The following is a 19858-nucleotide window of genomic DNA, read 5'->3' as shown; positions in this document are numbered from 1 at the left end:
TATGGAATTTAAATAACAACAGTCAATCAAGTCCTAAACTGACTATAATTATTATAGTAGGTGAGATGAGTGATGGAGGCCCTGCACTGTATAGAAATATGGACACATTGATTAGGGAAGGTCTCCTTAAAAAAGGAAGAATGTGGGAGTTCCCGTCTTGGCGCAGTGGTTAATGAATCCGAATAGGAACCATGAGGTTGCGGGTTCGGTCCCTGCCCTTGCTCAGTGGGTTAACGATCCGGCGTTGCTGTGAGCTGTGGTGTAGGTTGCAGACGCAGCTCGGATCCTGCATTGCTGTGGCTCTTGCGTAGGCCGGTGGCTACAGCTCCAATTCGACCCCTAGCCTGGGAACCTCCATATGCCACGGGAGCGGCCCAAGAAATAGCAAAAAGACAAAAAAAAAAAAAAAAAAAAAAAAAAAAAGGAAGAATGTCAGTGGGACCTAAATAATGATTATTATATTAAAAATAATAGTCCACCTATTAAGTAATATACCTATGATCTTTACTCTCCAGACAAGACTAAATGTGATGAGGTATCTTTGCCAATGTTACATTAAATAGGACTTTGCAGAGTCAGGCTTTAAACTCAGATCTGTTTGATGGGAGCCCTGTTTCTTACTACTTTTGCCTTCATAGTTAACCCTGACTGAGACATTTAATAGGTTGAGAAAGAAGCCTGTAGACTACCTCAGATACAGATAACCCCAGAAAGCGTGAACATGCATTAAAGTTCCTGTGTCACATTCATCTGAGAAGAGAGCAAGCTTGCTATTGCTCTCTATTGGCAGGTTGCTAAAACCAAAAGTTACCTGTAAGGGTTATGGGAGGTCTTGCATGCATAGATAGTGATCTGGGATATAATACAGATAATGAAGACCCAATGCACTTTTTTTTTTTAACGTGATGTAAGTAAGGTTTTAGGACTAGACTATCCCGGGATGAAAAACACATAATTTGGTGAGAAGTGAAGAGATATTTAGGCAGAATAATCACTTAGGGTGATCGTTATATACCAGATACCAAATGATAAGGAAAAATAACAGGGGGGAAAGAAAGTGACTATTAAACATTAGAAAATTAAGGTGAAAGTTTTTAATGGCAGATTGACAAAAAGGACTAATTGGAAAACCTAAGAATTTAAACATGACATTCTAGATGATTTTGAGCTGTACCCCAAAAAAAAAAAAAAAGTAATAATCTGAATAGGGATTGTCAAAAATTAACAGCAGTTTTTCCCCCAGAAATTGTGAGTTTAAGTCATTTTTTAATTCTCTTTTTTTCTCAACTCTGTCCACCCACCTAGTCTTCATGTCCTGTTGATTATAAAAACATGTGAATCAGTCCCATCTACCTCATCCTGCCTCATATTGCTTTATTCTTTCTCATAATCTTCGATACTGCTGGCTATCTTTCAACAGCCCTATGGCAATTACAGCCTACATGCTCTCATTACCTTCTGAATCACTTCCCTTAAATCTGTTGTTTTGCCGCAAGAAACTTTCTTTCTAAAACGTACCTCAAGTTATGGCATCTTTCTGCTAAAAGTTTAAAAATCTTTCTTCACTGTCTTTTAATGCATTATTTTACTTGGTACAGCATTCAGAGTTTGAGCATAGTTTATTATCCAAGTAAGACCAACAGGAGATTTAAAGTGGCACATTAATAATCACACTGGGTCAACAGTTGTGCTGGCTGTCCTAAACTTTCTAGCCACATCCTCTCCCAAAAGCACTTCATGCGTGTGTAATACCCAAGTACTGAGTGAATAGCCCTTACTCCAAATGTCCCTAATCTGTGTTGTTCACAGCTGTGTTTGTGTGGCTTAATCCACTGCTCAACACATTATATGTGCTCAATAACTATTTGTAGGAGGAAGGAAGGAAGGGGAAGCAAACCTTGAGAAAATCAAAGAGTTTTAGAACTGTTTTAGTCTAGTGTGTCGTGTTTATTGAAATGAAATATTATGTAAGGTCTAGCATCCTTGGGAAGAAGAAATCATGAAAGCCAAAGGGAAGTAGAGAGCATGGGCAAGTAGAAAAGGGAGGTCCCGGAATCAGACCTCCTGCTTCACAACTTAACACAGGACGGCTAGGAGTATGAATTTAAGGGCACTTTACCAAAAGATACACTTATCAGACAGATATATTTTTTTTATTGGAAATAGTTCTTAGTTCTGTAAAGAGATCTGTCAAATTCATCATGAATATCAGTATAGAGCTGTTAAAAATTTTCCACAGTAGAGTTTCAGAAGTTCCAGCTATAAGGGAGATATGTAAATGTCCCTTTTGCACTTCTGAAAACAGGTGCAGTCTCTATGAGAAAAGAAAATGTGTTAGGAGCATGGGAACAAAAGAGAAAACAGTGAAAAAGAACCACAGTTTAATTACATAAATGTTAGCTTTCTACAAAAACTAGATGTGAGGTAATTAAAATACCTGTAACAAATAAAATGAAGCAGAGATTTTCTTTCCCTTTTCCTGAAATAAAGGAAGATTAGAAATCACATGTTATTTGTACAAAAAAAAAAAAAAGTGTGTTTGTGTGTGTTTGTGTGGGAGAAAGAGAGATTTTCTCTAATCTCTTAGTTGATCGACCAACAGTGCCGCCTATATTCATGGCCTTTCAAAATAAAGTCCTTACAGTAAGGAGATGATAGCTATAAATAAGTATAGTTTAAATATTTTTCTGTGATCATGGGCCTCAGTGAAACAAGTATTACATTTATTTGACAATTTATTGATTGTTTTATACCTTCCCTGGCTATAAAGTCATACCAAGAACTTACTGTCTTTGTTAGAAAGGTTTATAGACAAAAATCAAATTATGAGTTTAAATGTAGAAATAAGAATGCTCATTCTCACAAGAGAATGCATCCTAAACAATGGTTTGCAGCATTTGATATGTTACTGGGGCATTTGTTTGGGGAACCACTTTTTTGGAGCTGTGCTCATGCAGGATGTTTCCTTCCAGCCATCTATGAACCGTCCTGTGAAGCATACAAACACCTGGGCCAGACATCAAATTACTACTGGATAGATCCTGATGGCAGTGGACCTCTGGGGCCTCTGAAAGTTTACTGCAACATGACAGGTAACTATGCCATTTTTATGGTTCATGAAGATTGCTTTTCTATATGTTGAGAATAAGTAGCACCACTGAAGTCTACTTCTTCTGTACTGTATTCTCCTCACAACATGCAATAAGCTAAATATTGTTGGATTTGTTAGGCTAAATGGTGACGTGTTTTTCTAAAGCAATAAAACTTTTTTACTTTTTTTTTTTAAGTCTACCTTCTGATTTGAACAGTTAATAATTAGCATTTTAAAAAATTCCGCATGTAGGGGAAAAACTAGAAAGTGAAATTGCAGGGTTAAAGTCCACAGAAAGAACTGGCCCATCAAGCAACTTCCACGAGAACCAAGAATGGGGAAAGCTAGTATCACCTCTCAAACTATCCCTACTGACCATGTGGGTCGAAGCTGACAGGTCTTCCTCTGCTCCCTGAGGTTCTAGAAGGAGCTGTTCTGAGAGCATTGAAAATCCCTTCTGGCACCAGGAAAACTTACCTACTGCTTGCACGACATTTATCTGGGGAAGAAGGCCTAGTTTTTTTCACTTCCATATTAAATTTCAGAGTTGTGAAATGAGACTGTGGGTTCTTGTAAATTCCCACAGTAGTGTGGAGGATGTATATCTCTCTAAGATAAGAGCAGATTTTCCATCAGATGCTTGGTAACATCTTACTCTCCAAAAACCTGAAGGAGTGTGTGAGGCCAGCACTGCTTACTGGCCTCAGGAGAGGATCCTCATTTGATGTGGACCCCTGAGGCATATGCTGATAAAGGATAATGGTGATAGGCTGCTGCTGCTGCTGCTGCTGCTGATCGCTGTACAGATGGGTTACCCTGTGTCAGGTACCGTGATAACCTCTTTACTCAGACAACCTGGGTATGAATTCTGCCTCTGTGAATCACCAGATGTATAATCTTGGCACCTTATTAATTTTATTAAACTCAATGACTTCAGTATGTTTTCCTGTAAAACAGTTTGATACTAATCTATACCTCATCTCATTACGGTATGAATAAGATAATTATATGGTTCCCAGCATCTTGTCTGATATGTAGTAAATTTTCAGTAAAGTTTACCAGAAGTCACATAGTATTTTTTTAAAGAATTAGAGAAGTAAACAACTTTTATGATTCCGACAAAATTCAAAATCAAGTATGTTTAAGGCCAAGTGTTCTTAAATGTGGCCCTACTTCAGAAACATTTATAGAGCTTATCTTTTTTTTTTTTTCCTCCATACAAACATACTGGCTCCATCCCTGGAGACTGATTCAGTGGGTATGAAGTACAAATAGAATTGTTCATCTAGAACTAGGAGCCCTAAACAGTGCTATAGCCAAGCAGACCCCAGTGGGGAGGGAACTCTTGTTGATTTTAGGAAGCTGGGCATGGCACAGATGGGAGGGAGAATTTTGAGGTCATGAGTACAGTATGGAAGGTGTAGAAAAAATGATAAAGTGAGAGATATTGTCCCCCAAATTTCCTCCCATGCCAAGACTGTAAGTATGCCTCAGAGAAATAATTCACTTACCAGAAAGCACAGCCTAAGAGGTCATTGATTGTTGGACATGTCAATGCCCTCAGGTACTTTCTTCTTTACCTTCATTCTAATCGTACTTGAACTAAAGTATAACCTATGAGAACTTGATTTAATCCAAAAGAGTTAAATCAAGTGGAAAAGGGAGGTCCCAGAATCAGACCTCCTACTTCACAACTTTGCAGAATTGATTTTGATTGAATTGATTTCTCCTAATATGCTTATAACAATGAATGTCAACTCTTAACCTTAAGAGAGGTCAGGACTTCCTGACTGGGCTTGGACAACTAACAATTTACTTTATTTTCCCATATGCATTTTCAAAGAAGAATGAGAAAACAAAACCAGACCATAATGTATACAGTCCTCTTGTGAAGAATACATACAAAATGAAAGGGTGGTTTATTTTCAGGAGAGATTACATTTCTGTGAGTTGAAGCCTTCACACAGATACACAGGTCTGGTCTTCATCCATACCTCCCTTCAAGAGTAGGATTATAGTTTAAGCCATTACTCTAGATTCAGTCTGGTGGTGCAGAGTGGACTGAAACTTTCTGCAGTTAGAGTATTTTCCCTCTATCAGCAGGATAGTTATGAACATTAGTGTGTTAGGGACCCTTGAAGGCCAGCTTCATTCTTTGGTTTTTCACCACCCATTAACCCTTCCTTTACCTGGTAAGAGCATGAACTTGACCTCATTAGGAAAGATGGCACCACAAAGCCTGGCTTGGGCTGTTCCTTTTCCAAGAGATACTTGTTGAAGAAAAGAAGGGAACAATAACATGAGATAGTCTATGAGGCATTGATATATCACTCTCTCTCTATAAATCACTCTCTATTATCACTCTTTGGTCATGAGAAACTGTATGTGCACCTTAATTCGTAAGAATAGAGCTATCCCACTTCTTAGTGACCCAAATGTAATTGTGTGTTTATCACTGTTGAATATATAATAAATTTTTTAAATGAGAGCAAGATGTCTTCTCTGGGGAAGAAGCGATGTCTTGGCAGTGATCAGCCTCTATTTTCCTACTTCATCCTAGGACATGAGAGAGGTTTTTTTACTTGTAGAGACATTATGAATCTCTAAGAATCTTAATTTTGGTTTCTCATGGAGAAACTTTACTGCAGGTAATATCTGATGTAAATTTGGGTAGAAACAAAAAAAATCACTGTTGAAAATCACTTCTGATTTGTATTAGTTCTTTGGAATACTAAACTTTAAATTCACTTACTAATAAAAAGAACAAAAAAAAAAAAACGAACAAAAAATGAAAATACTCTTAATTTAGGGCCTGGTGAGAAGGTAGTCTCCTCTGATTTTTGGAAATGAAGTTCTTCCAAATAATTGTTACAACATTACTGTTCACTTATATCTCCAAATTTTATGTTTGTTTAACATTATCAACTGTGTTATTTCTCATATTATCCTTATTAAATTTTTTTTATTGAACTACAAGAGAAGATGAAGTTTTTCCCAGCTAGAGTATTTTATTGTTGGATTCAGTCGAAAACATAAGCATATTGATATTTCTTAACACCTCAGATAACTGTTAAATTTTCAATTTCTCCTTCCCAATGCCTTTTGCCAGTCATCCTTATTTCCATTCCCCAAACCATCATCCTGATTCAAACCCTCGTTTGTTGGGTTTGAGCTATTCTAATAATGTCCCAACTGGTCCCTGTTGGTTTGCAATCTTGGGAGTTCAGAAGTGAGATCTGAAACTGGCCCCCACATGGGAAGGACCAGGAGAGACTGAAGGAAGAGGCAGAGCACTTCACATTGGTAGGTAGAGGTTTAACAAGCAAGGGAACTTACTTACAGGGCTCATCTTGGTCAACTGTAAGACAAGTAATCTCTGAACCTGCTCTCCAGAATCATAAACATTTATATTGAAGCCTTTCGGAGTTCAGTCCAGATGGTCTCAACTCCACCTACCTCTCTCAAGGTTTTATTCCCTGAAACGGCTGCTAGCATGGGAACCATAGACAGGATGTACCTGCCAAGGACAGGGAGGGGTGAGGCGCCTTCCAGTTGCCAGGGTTCTGCTTGAGGGTCACCTGGTAGTTACATCTCATCCATGACTTCCTCAAATAGTCCCTCTAATTCCATTATTTTCCTACTGCCCGTGCCCCCATGCCACCTGTCAGCAGGCTGCTGGATAAATGTGCCAAACATACCACTGTAATCGTGTGACTACCCGGACCCATCACAATTATTGGATGAAGGAAAGGGCCTCATCTTAGCATTGAACTTCTATCACATTTAATACAAACATTCTAGTGCTTCCTTTTTCCCTACCGTGCCTCCTCATGGTTACTCCATGATCCTGTCAGAGTAGAATTCCATCAAATTCATTTTGCTTTATTTCATGCCAGAGTCACTGTGTACAATATTCTCTCCTGAAACTCTCTATAAAACCCTTATCTCTCAGGAGTTGTCTGGAATCCTAAACTTCATGAAGTTCTTCATCTTCAGCATACCTTTACCACCAAACAACCATTTTATGTTCTTTTATCAATCAAATCCTCTCCTCTTATTACCTCATTGTGTTATGGAGTTTCCTACTCTGTGTCACTTAGCATTATCTTTCTTGCATTGCAGTTATTTGTATAAAGTACCTTAAAGTCATTTCTCAAGGCTGCCATAAGTAATTAACACAAACTGGGTAACTTAGAACAAGAGACTTTTTTTTTTTTTTGCTTTTTGGGGTGCCATATGTGAGGCATATTGAAGTTCCCAGGTAGGGGTTGAATTAGTGCTGCAGCTGCCAGTCTATGCCACAACCACAGCAACAGCAACACAGGATCTGAGTTGAATCTGAGACCTTTGCCACAGCTCACTGCAACACCAGATCTTTAACCCACTGAGCTGGGCCAGGCATCGAACCTCATGGATACCAGTCAGGTTCATTTCCACTGAATCACAATGGGAATTCTAAACAAGAGAATTTATTCTTTCACAGTTCTCGAGAGAACTGTAGTTAGGGCCGAACTCCTGCTATAGGCTCCAGGGAAGAATGGTGGTTGCTGACGGTCTTTGATGTTCTTTGGCTGGTAGATGCATCACTGCAATCTTTTTACCTGTAGTTATGGTTGTTCCCTAGGTCCCCTGTATGTCTTCATGTGAGCGTCTCATAAGGACACTAGTCATTGCATTTAGGGCCCATATTCATCCAGTATGACCTCATTTTAACTAATTACATATGTAAAGACCCTGTTTTCAAATAAGATCACATTTGGAGAGTCTGAGTAGACATGAATTTGGGGGGGGGGGGACCTTCAACCCAGAGCATATCTTATCTCCTCCCATTCCATTGTAAGCTTCTCAAGGTAATTTGCATTTGTCTGTCCAAAGATCAATCAAAAATAAACAATATATCATGGAGTTCCCCTTGTGGCTCAGCAGGTTAAGGACCTGACACCATGAGGATGTAAGTTTGATCCCTGGCCTAGCTCAGTGGGTTCAGGATCCAGCTTTGACACAAGCTATAGCATAGGTCACAGATGTGGCTTGGATCCTGCATTGCTGTGGCTATGGTGTAGGCTGGCAGCTGCATCTTTGGTTCCACCCCTGGCATGGGAACTTCCATATGTCACCGTAAAAAGATAAAGAAATAAAATAAAATAAACACTATATCATTGGATGTACCATATTAGGAGCTTGATTCTGTCATTTTGGTGTCATGTGTTGAGTTGTATCCTCAATAAAAAGATGTGGGAGTCCTTTAACTTAGAATGTGACTTTATTCAGAAAGAGGATCATTGCAGATGAAACTGGATAAGTTGAGATGAGTTCACACTTGTAGTTACGTCCTGTGTCCAATATGACTGGGATCCGTATAGAAGAGGGAAATTTGAACACAGACATGCACAGTGAAGAATGATATGTGAAGAGAGAGACAGAAATTGGGGCTATGCTGCCATGTATGCTCCAAGGAACCCTGGATTGCCAGCCACAATCTGGAAGCTCAGAGGCGAGCATGGAACAGAGTCTTCCTCAGCCCTCAGAAGGAATCAGTCCTGCTGACACCTTTATTTTGGACTTCTTGCCTCCAGAACTGTAGTGGAATTGATTCTTGTCGCTCTAAGCCACTTAGTTTGTAGTACTTTGTTGCAGTAGCCCGATAAAACTAATTCACGTGTTATTATCTATTCTTATCACTTTTAAAAGGAGTGTAATCAGTAAATATGTAAAGTTAGAGACTTTATTTTCTGAGTAAGTAGAGTAGAATATTTTACCCTGTTTCTTCAGCTAAGTACAACTTAAAACTTTGAATACTATAAATCAAACAAACATGAGAAAATTCTAAAAGGCAGAGAAAGGAAAGCAGACCAGTTAGGGAACTTAGGATCCAAGAAACAACGCTATGTTGAGTTCTCTGATTTTTTTTTTTTTTTTCCTTGCCTCATATATCCTAGACTGAGAGCTGGAAAAGTTGACTATCTGGAAATGTCAATGTGTGCAGATAAACAAAGCCCCAACAAAATCCTGCACCCTTTAGCCAAGGATCAGGAAAAGGGCAGCCTGACAAGACAGAAAATTTTTAGACCAAAAACACTCCACTCCAGCCAAATGCACAAGAAAAGCTAATAGCCCATTCCCACCCCTGCCAGCAAAGGCCAGGTGGGGAGCCTAGACTCCTATCCCTGAGAAGCCATAATGAAGTGCTTAAACATACCCTGTGTGGAGGTGTCAGAGAATTCCAAATAGAGAGCCAGAACTTTCAATCTCAACATCCAGTCACGCCCTCCCTCATAGGAACAGTGCAGACCACATTGAATCATGCATGTTCACCCCCACCTTCTAGTAACAAGGTAACAAGATGCTCCCCCCAACACTGGCGTAAGGTCACAGGAAGCCTAGGAAAGTCAGGAGTGTCACCACTGCCCAGTGGTATTGGGGCTACTCCCATGGCACTGTCAGTGTGGACTACATGGGTTCCCAGAACTCCCAGCCTAGCCTTTCCTCTTGGGTGTCAAGGAAGGCCAAGTAGGGTACCTAGACTTCTATCTATAATGAGATAGCACTGTTCTTTCCTCTGCTCAAGTAAAAAATCAGTTAAAACAGAAAGTTTTGATAATATCCAGAGTATCATCACATAATGTGAAAATGTCTAAGATTCAAGCAAAAAAAAAAAAAAAAAATCACTCATCATACCAAGGACTAAAAGGACCGCAGATGAAAAGAAAGAAAATAATTAGTAGATGTGAACACTGAGATGACAGAGATGTGAGAATTCTCTGATAAGTAGTTTAAACGAGCTATGATAAAAATGCTTCAATGAGTAATTGCAAATATGCTTAAAACAAATGAAAATATAGAAAGCCTCAGCAAAGAAATAGGCATGAAGCAACCAAAATAAAAAGCTCAGTGAATGGGATCAACAACAAAAAGAAAGGGATAGCTGGCTATCACTCTGGAAAACACTGGTAGTTTCTTTAAAAATTAAACATGCAACTACCGTATGACCCTGCAGTTTTATTCCTTAACAGTTATTCAAGAAAAATTAAGTGATACAAGTGATCATAGCACCCTTACTGATATTAACCCTAACTAGAAACCCATATATCCTTTCACAGGTGAATGTTTAAACAAACTTGGTATATTGATACCATGGACTACTACTCAATAAAGGGGATGAACTGTTGACACAATGCAACAATATGGATTCATCTCCAAAGAATTATGCTGAGTGAGAAAAGTCCAGTCTCAAAAGATTAGGTTTTCTATGCCTTCATTCATACAACCTTTGGAAATGACAAATTGGGTGGAAATTGTGAACAGATTAAAGGTCACCAGGGGTTAACGAGGGATGAGGTGAGAGAGAAGTGGCTGTGGCTATCAAAAGGACAATAAGGGAGATTCTTTTGGTGATGGAAGTATTCAATGTCTTGATTATACTGAAATCAATATCCTGCTTGAGATACTTTACTGTAGTTTTCCAGAGTGGCACCATTGGTGGAAGTGAAATAAAAGCCACATGAGTTCTCTCTGTACTATTTCTTACATTGCATATACAGTCTACATCATGTCAAAGAAAAATGTAATTCAAAATTGTAATGCAGAATTCCCTTTGTGGCTCAGTGGTTAACGAATCCAACTAGGAACCATGAGGTTGTGGGTTCAATCCCTGGCCTTGCTCAGTGTGTTAAGGATCTGGCGTTGCTGGGAGCTGTAATGTAGGCCGCAGATGCAACTCAGATCCCATGTTGCTGTGGCTCTGGCATAGGCCGGCAGTTACAGCTTTGATTAGACCCCCTGCCTGGGAATCTCCATATGCTTTGCGTGTGGCCCTAGAAAAGACAAAAAAAAAAAAAAAAAAAAAAAAAAAAAAAAAAAAAAAAATTGTAATGCACACCAAAAAAACCCAAAAAAAGTTGAATTTCTTTATAGACTTTGTGAAAAAAGAAAAAAAAGAACAGAGTATTTAAGTATACTCTAGGATCTTTTTCTAGGTTTTTTTTATTTATGTATTTGTTGCAGGAAAGGGGACCCCTTCCAGGGCCTGAAAATGGGCTCTTGTCTAACACTTGGAAATGAACTGTCCAGGGAGACACACCTACTGACAAAGTAAGACTTTATTGAAAAGGGATACCCAGGCAGAGAGCAGCTGGGTGAGGAACCCAGGAGAACTGCTCCCCCATGTGGCTCACAGTTTCTGGTTTTATGGGAATGGGGTTAGTTCCTGGGTTGTCTCTGGCCAATGATCTTGCTCTGCCAGTTCTTGGTCTGGCCCCAGGGTCCTTCTTGGTGGCACACACACCTTTCAACCAAGATGGATTCTAGCACCAGGGATCCTGGAGGTTGGTTCTCTCCTCCCTCCTACTGACCCCTCCCAACTCCTCCCCCCTCCACCCCCATCAGTCTTCATGGCAGCACCGTACTCCTTATCAGGGTCTCCTGCTTTGAGACAACTCAAGCCAACAGTTATTATCCTGCCTGGCCAAGGTGGGTGGTTTCAGTCAGTGCTCCCCTGACACATTCACTATATGCCAGGAAATGTGTCATGTGAGAGTAAATGGATCTGGTAAATGCCTTCACGGTGTTCACAACTCATAATAAAAACAAGCATTAAAAAAATAAACCAATAAATAAGTAATTTTTCTGTAGAGAAAAATGATGGAAATGTGAGAAGTGATTTATTTTGGATAGAGGAAATTTTTTTTAAAAAAAACCTCCCTGGGAAACAACATTTCAGCCAAAATTTAGCATATGAAAGGAGACAAGTCACTCAAAAAGGTGAGGAAGGGAAATGAGCCCTGAAAATTTATACCCCAAGGCATAAAAGAGATCATTTCCCTCCAAAGAACTGAAACCTGAGTGACTAAAGCCTAAAGGGCCCAAAATGAAGTGGGGAGAAGGGGTAGGGCCAGAGCAGACCAGGCAGTAAAGATGGCTGTGCAGGAAAAATTTTGGTTTTTATGTTTTCAGTTAAATTACAATGCAGTGGGTGAGAATCTATGGAAAGATTTTATTTTTTATCTTTAGTTTTATTTATTTATTTTTTTGCTGCAGAAAACTATATTGTTTCCATTTGGTTCGAGATTTAGGAGAGAGCGCCAAGGTGGTTAAATTGGTGCCTTGTGGCTGCAGAGAGGGGCTTCCGGGAGAAACCTAGGCACCAGAGGGGCTCCTCAAAGTCCTCTGGGCTCCAGAAGCTCCTAGTCGTGCTTGAAGGTGAGGTTTTCAAAGATGTACTTGCCTAGTCCAGCCTGGGGACCAGACAGCCAGCGGAGGCTGGTCAGATGGTCACCCATCTTCTTGACGAACTTCACCTCCTCATCCAGGAAGTGTTCTCCAGGAAGTCACAGAGGTGGGACCCTTCGTAGGCAAAACCCAGGGCATGCAGATCCAGAAGGGCCTGGTTTAGGTTCTTCTCCAAGAGAATGGCAGCTTCTATACCATCCTGGGTTTTACCCCACTCATCTTAATATGGCTTCTGCAAGTCCTGGAAGAGAGTGAGGCCACAGAGCTGGTTTTGCATTTTCAAGAGACCCTCCACGCCCTTGCGCTTCTTCTTGGCCAATTTGCAGAAAAAGTGGTTCACACTCTCCCATAGCCTTGTTGTCATGGTTGAAATAGAAGCCCAGAGAGAGGAAGGTGTAGGAGGCCTGCAGATGCATGTTCAGGCGGTCGACGAAGGCTTCCACCTCGCTGGAATAATTCTGATGAACCTGGGAGCTCATGGTTGATCAGTAATAAAAAGTTAAGCTTAAAAAAATGGTGTGTGCTCATCCCAGAGAAGCAGCTGAGTGGCTGATTCCCAAGGTTGCAACTGGAAAAAAGATTGGAGGGTAGTCAGAAGCTGGAGTCGGTGGGGGAGGGTCCCTGGGTCTGTTCCATCCAAACACTGTTGAAGCAAGAGATAGATCATGGGACCACTGAGCACACTGTCTGGAAAGGTTTTAAACAGGAGAATGAGAGGGTCTTGATTAAAATTACCATTTGAAGTACTTTGAGTGACAAACTGAAAACACTGGGGCCAGTTCTGAAGCTGTTGTAAAAGTCCAGGGAAGAAATGATGCTTCTTTGGACTAGGATGGTGATAGTTTAAGTGATGAAAAAGAGATGGATTTCATAGTATTTTGGAGGTGGTACTCAAGATTGGTGATGGATGGGATAAGGATGGTTAAAGGCAGTTATCAAGAATAACTCCTGAATATATGGATGAAATAACTAGGTGAATTAGAGTGCCTTTGGGGAGATATGGAAAAATAAGGAAAGAACAGATTTAGAGAAATTTCAAGAATTCAGTTTTGAATTATGAAGTGCTATTTAAATATGAAGTGCTATATGATATCTCAATTGAGATGCAAATTTTGCAGTTAGATAAGCCCTGGAAAGGATGTTTGGGTTAGAGATGTAAATGTGCTAATAGTTAGCATATGAATGTATGAGACATGATAATATCACTTAGACGGAATGATGTAAACTGGAAAAGGCATCAAAGGAATGAACTCCTAGGATGGATCAGATTTCTAGTGATGAAATATTGTGTGTGTAGGAGAATGGAGGAAAAGTGTCTAAGAGAACTTGGAGGGCAAATGGATTGGAAGTTGAATTGACCTCTCAGGTCCTAAAGAATGGTAAAAAGATTGGGAAAATAGGGAGTGACTTTGAATCAATACAAATGTATATAATGAATGAATGAGCAGAACTCTGTGAGGCCTTTTGGAAGACTCCTCTCATCCTCCATGCCCCCCACCTCCTGTTTGTAAAAAAGCTTTAGCCTCCTAGGCGTTCCCTGAGTTCCAAAAAGCAAATTTAATCAGAGAAGTGAAAAATGAGGCAACAAAAGAAAATAGTCAAGCAAAACAAAATTACAGTAATTTAGCCATGAAGCAAAGTGAAGGACATTTAGTTCTACCTCAAGAGCTATACATAATATCTTAAGCCATACCCTTGAGTTATTTTCCAAACACTAAAACCTCCACCAGCTGGAAGAAGTTAACTACATGTTGACCACCAGTATATAGGCCTCAGACCAGTTGGAACCAAGAAATTGGTAATTGAATCCCTGAAATATCACCCTGTTACCACAACACCAACCAGTCAGAGATTGTGCAGGAGCTGATCATGGACCCTACAGCCCACACCCTTAATGTTGCCTTTTAAAACTCTTACCTGGAAGCCATTGAGGAGTTTGAGTCTTTTGAACAGGAACGTCACGTACTCCATTCTTGGCGCCTTGCAATAAACATGATTCTTTCTTTCACTATAGCCCAGTGTCAATAGATTGGCTTTGCTCCACATCTGGTGAGTGGACCCAAGTTTGATTCAGTAACAAAAATAAATCAATTTATATCATGCTTTGCATGAGATGCCAAGCAGCTGAAAATTGGTCCCAAGGGAAAAGCAAGCAATTGATGATATTGTATTTTTAAAGCACGGCATTGGAAGCTGAGAATAGGACTTTCCAAAGGAGATACAGACATAAGACTGGGAAACAAGTCAGAAAGCCCTGTTGTAATCCAGACATTACAATTTAGCTTTAAGATTGTGCCTCCAGGTAAAGGAGAGGATTGATTTGATGGATATCTAGAAAGTTGAGTTGTTCAAACTGAGGTTGGTGAGATTTAAGTTGAAAATAATTGCTAAGTTTCTGCTTGGGGTAACCCCATTTGATGGCACACAGAAGAGCAGGGACAGATTCAGAAATGGTGGGAGTCTGTGTCACCTTCAGTGCTTGTAAGTCAGCCTGGTTAGAATGGTGTTGTGGGCAGATACTGTACAAGTTCCTTGAGGATTTGGGGCACAATTAATTTCTTTGTCTCAGTTTCCTCATAAATAAAGAGTAGGAATTGGAATGTGTTGATCTCTATACTGCCCCCATCATATATATATCATTACAATGGGACATGAAAGAAATATCAGTACTCAAATAGTTATTTATTTTTTTTCTTTTCAGAGTACAATGTTTTTTATTCATTGATAAACTAAAGGTCAGTTTCTAGATGTCTCTTTCTCTTGCTTCATTTGTTTTATTAGCAAGCAAAGCCCTATAAGGGACGACTTCATTTAGTCCTCAGACTCTGATCCATCTTCATCTTGACTAATCTGGAAGTAACGAAATTCATAGGTCTCCTTGTCAGATGCAACCACACGATGCCAATCATGAAGATTGTTCTTCTTAAGGTATTTCTTGGTAAGATATTTCAAATATCTTTTAGAGAACTGTTTCTCAGAAACAACCATGATTTTATTCTTGAAGTGTTCAATGTGAACAACATTCCCAAGATTTCCAGTTTTTCCATTCACTTTAACCTTTCCCGTAGAAACTGTTCAAAATTTCGAGCATCAAAAATTCCATCTCCTACTGGATGAGTCAGGTCTAAATTAAACTTCCAGGTTGACTTCTTAGGCTTCTTGTCTTTCTTTGGCGCCATGTTGAAGGCCGGCCGTGCAGTAAGAGACCTCAAATAGTTCAGAGACGAAATCCTCTTGCCTCAAACAAGCTCTAATTTACTCATTTTGTGGCCAGGTTTGACGTAAATTGGCACTCTTCATTTTTATCATAAGGCAGTCCTTCTACTATGTAATTCTTCTTTGACTCTCTGAAGTTCAGAGCTGCATCACTTGGAAATTAGGGGGTGCCCTAAATGACAGCATTTCAGGTGCTGTACATTTGACATTGAAGAGATAATATACTCATTGAATCTGTTGTAGGAGACTTCGTCATTCTGTGCAAGTCAAATCCTGGTTTCCTTTTTTAGGTCTTGGGGCTCATTATAAAATGTAGTCATCATTATCCTCATCTTCCTTCTCCATTTTTGATCATCTCTCTGAAAATTCGGCATTATAAATGTAATCTTTAATGAGTGTATATTATCATGTACTTCTAATATATACCTCTTTCATTTGTACATTTTCTGACATTTCAGTTTGTTTCTATTTCCTTAAGTTGTTCCTCAATGTCTTTTAGAAATCTTGAACTTTTATATTTAGAGCTTCACTTAGTACTCTCTGCGCAGTGATTAATAATAACAATAGTAAATAAAGCTAGATCCAGCTATTATCCTTGGTAAATTACTGCTTATCCCTAAATCAAAAACAACATTTTTCTTAATATTTTATCCTCAAATTCATCTTTATAACTCTCTTTGCATTCATATTTATTTATTTTTTTAATTTAAGGAAACATCTGTGCTGCACGGTGTTAAATTTAAAGTCTAAACAAGGAACGCCTCCTGCATTCGTCCTAGTACTAGCTTTATAGTTTTATCAAAAAGCCATTAAGCTTGTTTACATAATTTGTGCTTTATAAAGCCCTGGGATTTAGCTGATCAAATTCTATTATCCTCTATAATGGTAAAAGCTGTTCAAGTCTTTTTAATCTAATATTTATAGAGAGCTTGTTATTCAAGTTCCTAAGCACTTGCATTCAGTAATATCATTTCATTTATCATTATGCTTCTCAGAAGTTTCAGGAGTTCAGTGTCGGTGGGGGGCAGTGGAAATAGGCTGCTAGGATGGGACACCTGGGCTCTTGAAAAGAATCATGAACCTGCCCCCCCCCCCCGTTTCTGCTGCCAATAGCCCCACCCCCAGCAAAGCAAAGCAGTTCCTTCTCCATCATATTTGTTTTCTGGCAGCTTTCAAGAATACCAATTTATTACCTCAGAGTTTCCTTGGGTCAGGGTACAGCTCAGGGTGCCCCAGGCTGAAATGAGGGGGTCAGCAGACCTGGGATCTCATCTGAGGCTTGGCATCCTCTTCCGTATTCATTGAAGTTGTTGCCAGAGCTCAATTCCTTGAGATAACATTGAGGGTCCAGCCTGGGGATTGCTCTCAACTGCTAGAGGCTGCTCCCAGGTCCCAGACATGTGTCCTTCTCATGGGGTGGCTGTAGGAGGATCTCTGACCTGGAAAACTGTTTCAGGAGCTCACCTGATCAGGTCATGCCTCCCCAGGATAATTAACTCATGTCAACAAGAGACCTTACTGACACCTGCAAAAATCTCTTGCCTTTGCCATATAAAGTAACCTAATTGCAGGAGTGCTATCCCACTGTGTTGACCTCTCCCACCCACATTGAGGAATGGGCTGAAGCAGTGTGCACCAGGTGTCAAGAATACTGGCGGAATACCTTGTATTCTTTTTACTACACCTACCTCGATGCTTCTGGATATTGTTCATGATCCCAACTGCATGTATCCTTACCTTTTGAGTAACATTGCCACATATAATTTGTAAAAAATTACGTCCTATTATTCATTATTTGTCTTAAGGTTTTTAACCAAGTGTTCAAAATAGGATATTTTGAAAATATAAATAAGCAAAAATAAAAATTGCTTACTGACTGAAGATAAGAATTACTAACATGTTAGGGAATGTGTAATAAAGATTTTATATTTTATGCTTGTAGCTGTATATATAATATTGAGGGCAAACTGAATGCCAGTCGCTATTCTAAGATCATACATATTAGCTTATGTAATAATTCACAGCAGCCCCACGGGGTAGGTAGTGTCACTCTTATGCCCATTTTTTGGATGAGGAAATTAAAGCTCCCAGAAATTAAGTCCTAAGTCACCCAACTAGTAGGTTATAGAGATTGAACTCTTAGACAGGCATGTGTGATCCAGAGTTCACAGTTCCTATGTGTGTGCACATATGTGTGTGCATATATGAGTGAGAGTGCCTGTGTGCATGTCATTCACCTAAATGGCCACGTGTGTGCATGCAAATAGTACTCCTCATTTTGGATTATGTAGTGTGATTTGTAATATTTCTGAAATGAGCATCTTTTATTCATATGTTTTCATTATCATCAAAACTTCCTTACACAACTCTAATTCATTATCTGGAGTTTGGACAGTGTTTTTGCCATAAACTATTTACTTCCTAATTGTTCAACTGATGCCTTGGGGTTTTTAATCAGAGAACACATTTTAAAATGATATCAGTTTATAAACCATTAAGCAATTATTATCAATTTTAGCTCTTAATTCAACTACAAGTATTTTCTCTCATATAGATTTCTGAGAGCTTTTACAGAATAACTTGTGTATTTCTTGTGTATCTAGGTTAATTATCCCTTAGGGTTTGAGCCCGACTTTTAGGATCATTTAAATTCTATTCCCAATATCTAGTTATTCTTTCAGTGTAAAATCTTAAAGAGAATCTAAGAAACTCTGGTTTGAGAAGGCAACACAATTGAATGGAATTGTACCAGGCATCAATGGTGATATTTAACATGATTGTAATGCCTCATTCCCTTTTTTGGCAGGGAAACCAGCCAGAAACAGGGACACACACAGCTCTCCTCATCTCTGAGAGGGCTGATTAACAGTCACAGGCCAGGCACACTGTGCTTCTCTCTCCTTCCTATTCCTATATGTCATGCATACTCTGAATGTGTTCCCGTTCTAAAGTGTAAGCCTCAAAACACCAGCCTCTTCCATTTTATTCCCTCCACTCAAATTTATTTTTTCTCCTCAAAGGCATGTGCCCTCCTCTTTCTGTCTCCTAACCTAGTTTGCCTCCTCTGTCGTTAACCTGCACGTAGAATAGCTCTCCTCTGTCTTCTTTCAGTCACATCCTCTCCTCTTTGTGGACTTCTCACAAGCTGTCTTTGTTATAAACCTTTGTAATCACTCAGCAGCTCCTGCTTCACATGCTCAGCTCTTTCCATTCCTCACAATCAGGATAAATCTTTGAATCCAATTCTGTTCATACAGCTTCAATTGAAAATCTAGGAACCAACTCACTGATCAAACACAGCCTGAAAAAAGAGCTCTTCTCGGTAACTGATGACCCACCCTCCCAAGACTCCTTTCAGAATCACGGTCTCACTCCACAGACAGCTTCCACCTGCCAGGCTTTCTTTTCAGTCTCTTCATTGTGTGTCAGTCGCAGTGATAGGTTAATACTACAAAAATTCTCAAAGGGTTTTCGAACTTTCAACCAAGAAAGGGAGAGGGAAGCTCAAAGAGGTCCAGTGAGGTCCACGCCATGGGACAAGACTCAGGAAGGGAATGGAGGACACCATGTAAAATCAAGATGGACTGGGAGTTCCCTGGAGGCTCAGAGATTTAAGGGATGCAGTGTTGTCACAGCTGTGGCTTAGGTCACTGCTGTGATGCAGGTTTGATCCCTGGCCTGAGAACTTCCATATGCCATGGGAATGGCCAAAAGCAAAGATGGAGTGGCCTTAAATTTAGAGCAGCCATCCTGGTCTCCCCAGAGCCTCCACAGTGGTACCCCAGATACAGATATGCCCACCACAGACCTTTTTACACATCTGCCTAAACAATATTTTAAACACACTGCCTTTTTGGTGCTTAAAAAAGCACTGCTTGGAGTTCCCATCATGGCACGGTGGAAACGAATCTGACTAGGAACCATGATGTTGTAGGTTCAATCCCTGGCCTCTCTCAGTGGGTTAAGGATCTGGCGTTGCCATGAGCTGGGGTTTAGGTCGCAGAGTTGGCTCGGATCTGGCATTGCTATGGCTCTGGCGTAGGCCAGCAGCTGTAGCTCCAATCAGACCCCTAGCCTGGGAACCTCCATATGCTGCAGGTGCTGCCCTAAAAAGACCAAAGACAAAAAAAAAAAAAAGCACTGCCTTTTTTGTACAAGTTCCCTGCTCAAAAACTGAGAATGGCTTTATACCGTCTATGGCCAAGGACTATTGTTTGGTTTTCTCTGTCATTTAGGGTCTGAAACTCTTGTCTAGTCCACAGAAATCAGCTTGTACATCAGGCAAGTCGGAAAGAAAAAAAAAAAAAAAAAAGCTTTGGGAAA

The 19858-nt window shown here is 39.8% G+C and overlaps 1 protein-coding gene and 1 pseudogene across 7 annotated transcripts in view; one reads left to right on the top strand and one right to left on the bottom strand.

Annotated features, from left to right (window-relative positions):
• Nucleotides 1-19858, top strand: part of CNTNAP2 (contactin associated protein 2) — a 2042838-nt gene that overhangs the window by 1308048 nt on the left and 714932 nt on the right. For all 7 annotated transcript variants that reach the window (XR_014816181.1, XR_014816180.1, XM_084977536.1 and 4 more), the window contains one exon: nucleotides 2973-3092. Coding sequence is in view for 5 of the 7 variants with exons in the window: in XM_084977536.1 (XP_084833662.1) it covers nucleotides 2973-3092 (120 nt within the window). In the remaining 2 variants the exon portion in view is untranslated. The remainder of the gene's footprint in view (nucleotides 1-2972; nucleotides 3093-19858) is intronic.
• Nucleotides 15018-15506, bottom strand: LOC100523506 (ribosomal protein eL22-like pseudogene; annotated as a pseudogene).

Source organism: Sus scrofa, chromosome 9 (assembly GCF_054392235.1).
Source record: "Sus scrofa isolate SSC_HxYL_T2T_F1_AM1 chromosome 9, Sscrofa_HxYL_maternal_Yorkshire_Landrace_v2.0, whole genome shotgun sequence".
Classification (NCBI taxonomy): Eukaryota; Metazoa; Chordata; class Mammalia; order Artiodactyla; family Suidae; genus Sus; species Sus scrofa.
This window is presented reverse-complemented; position numbering and strand designations above follow the sequence as displayed.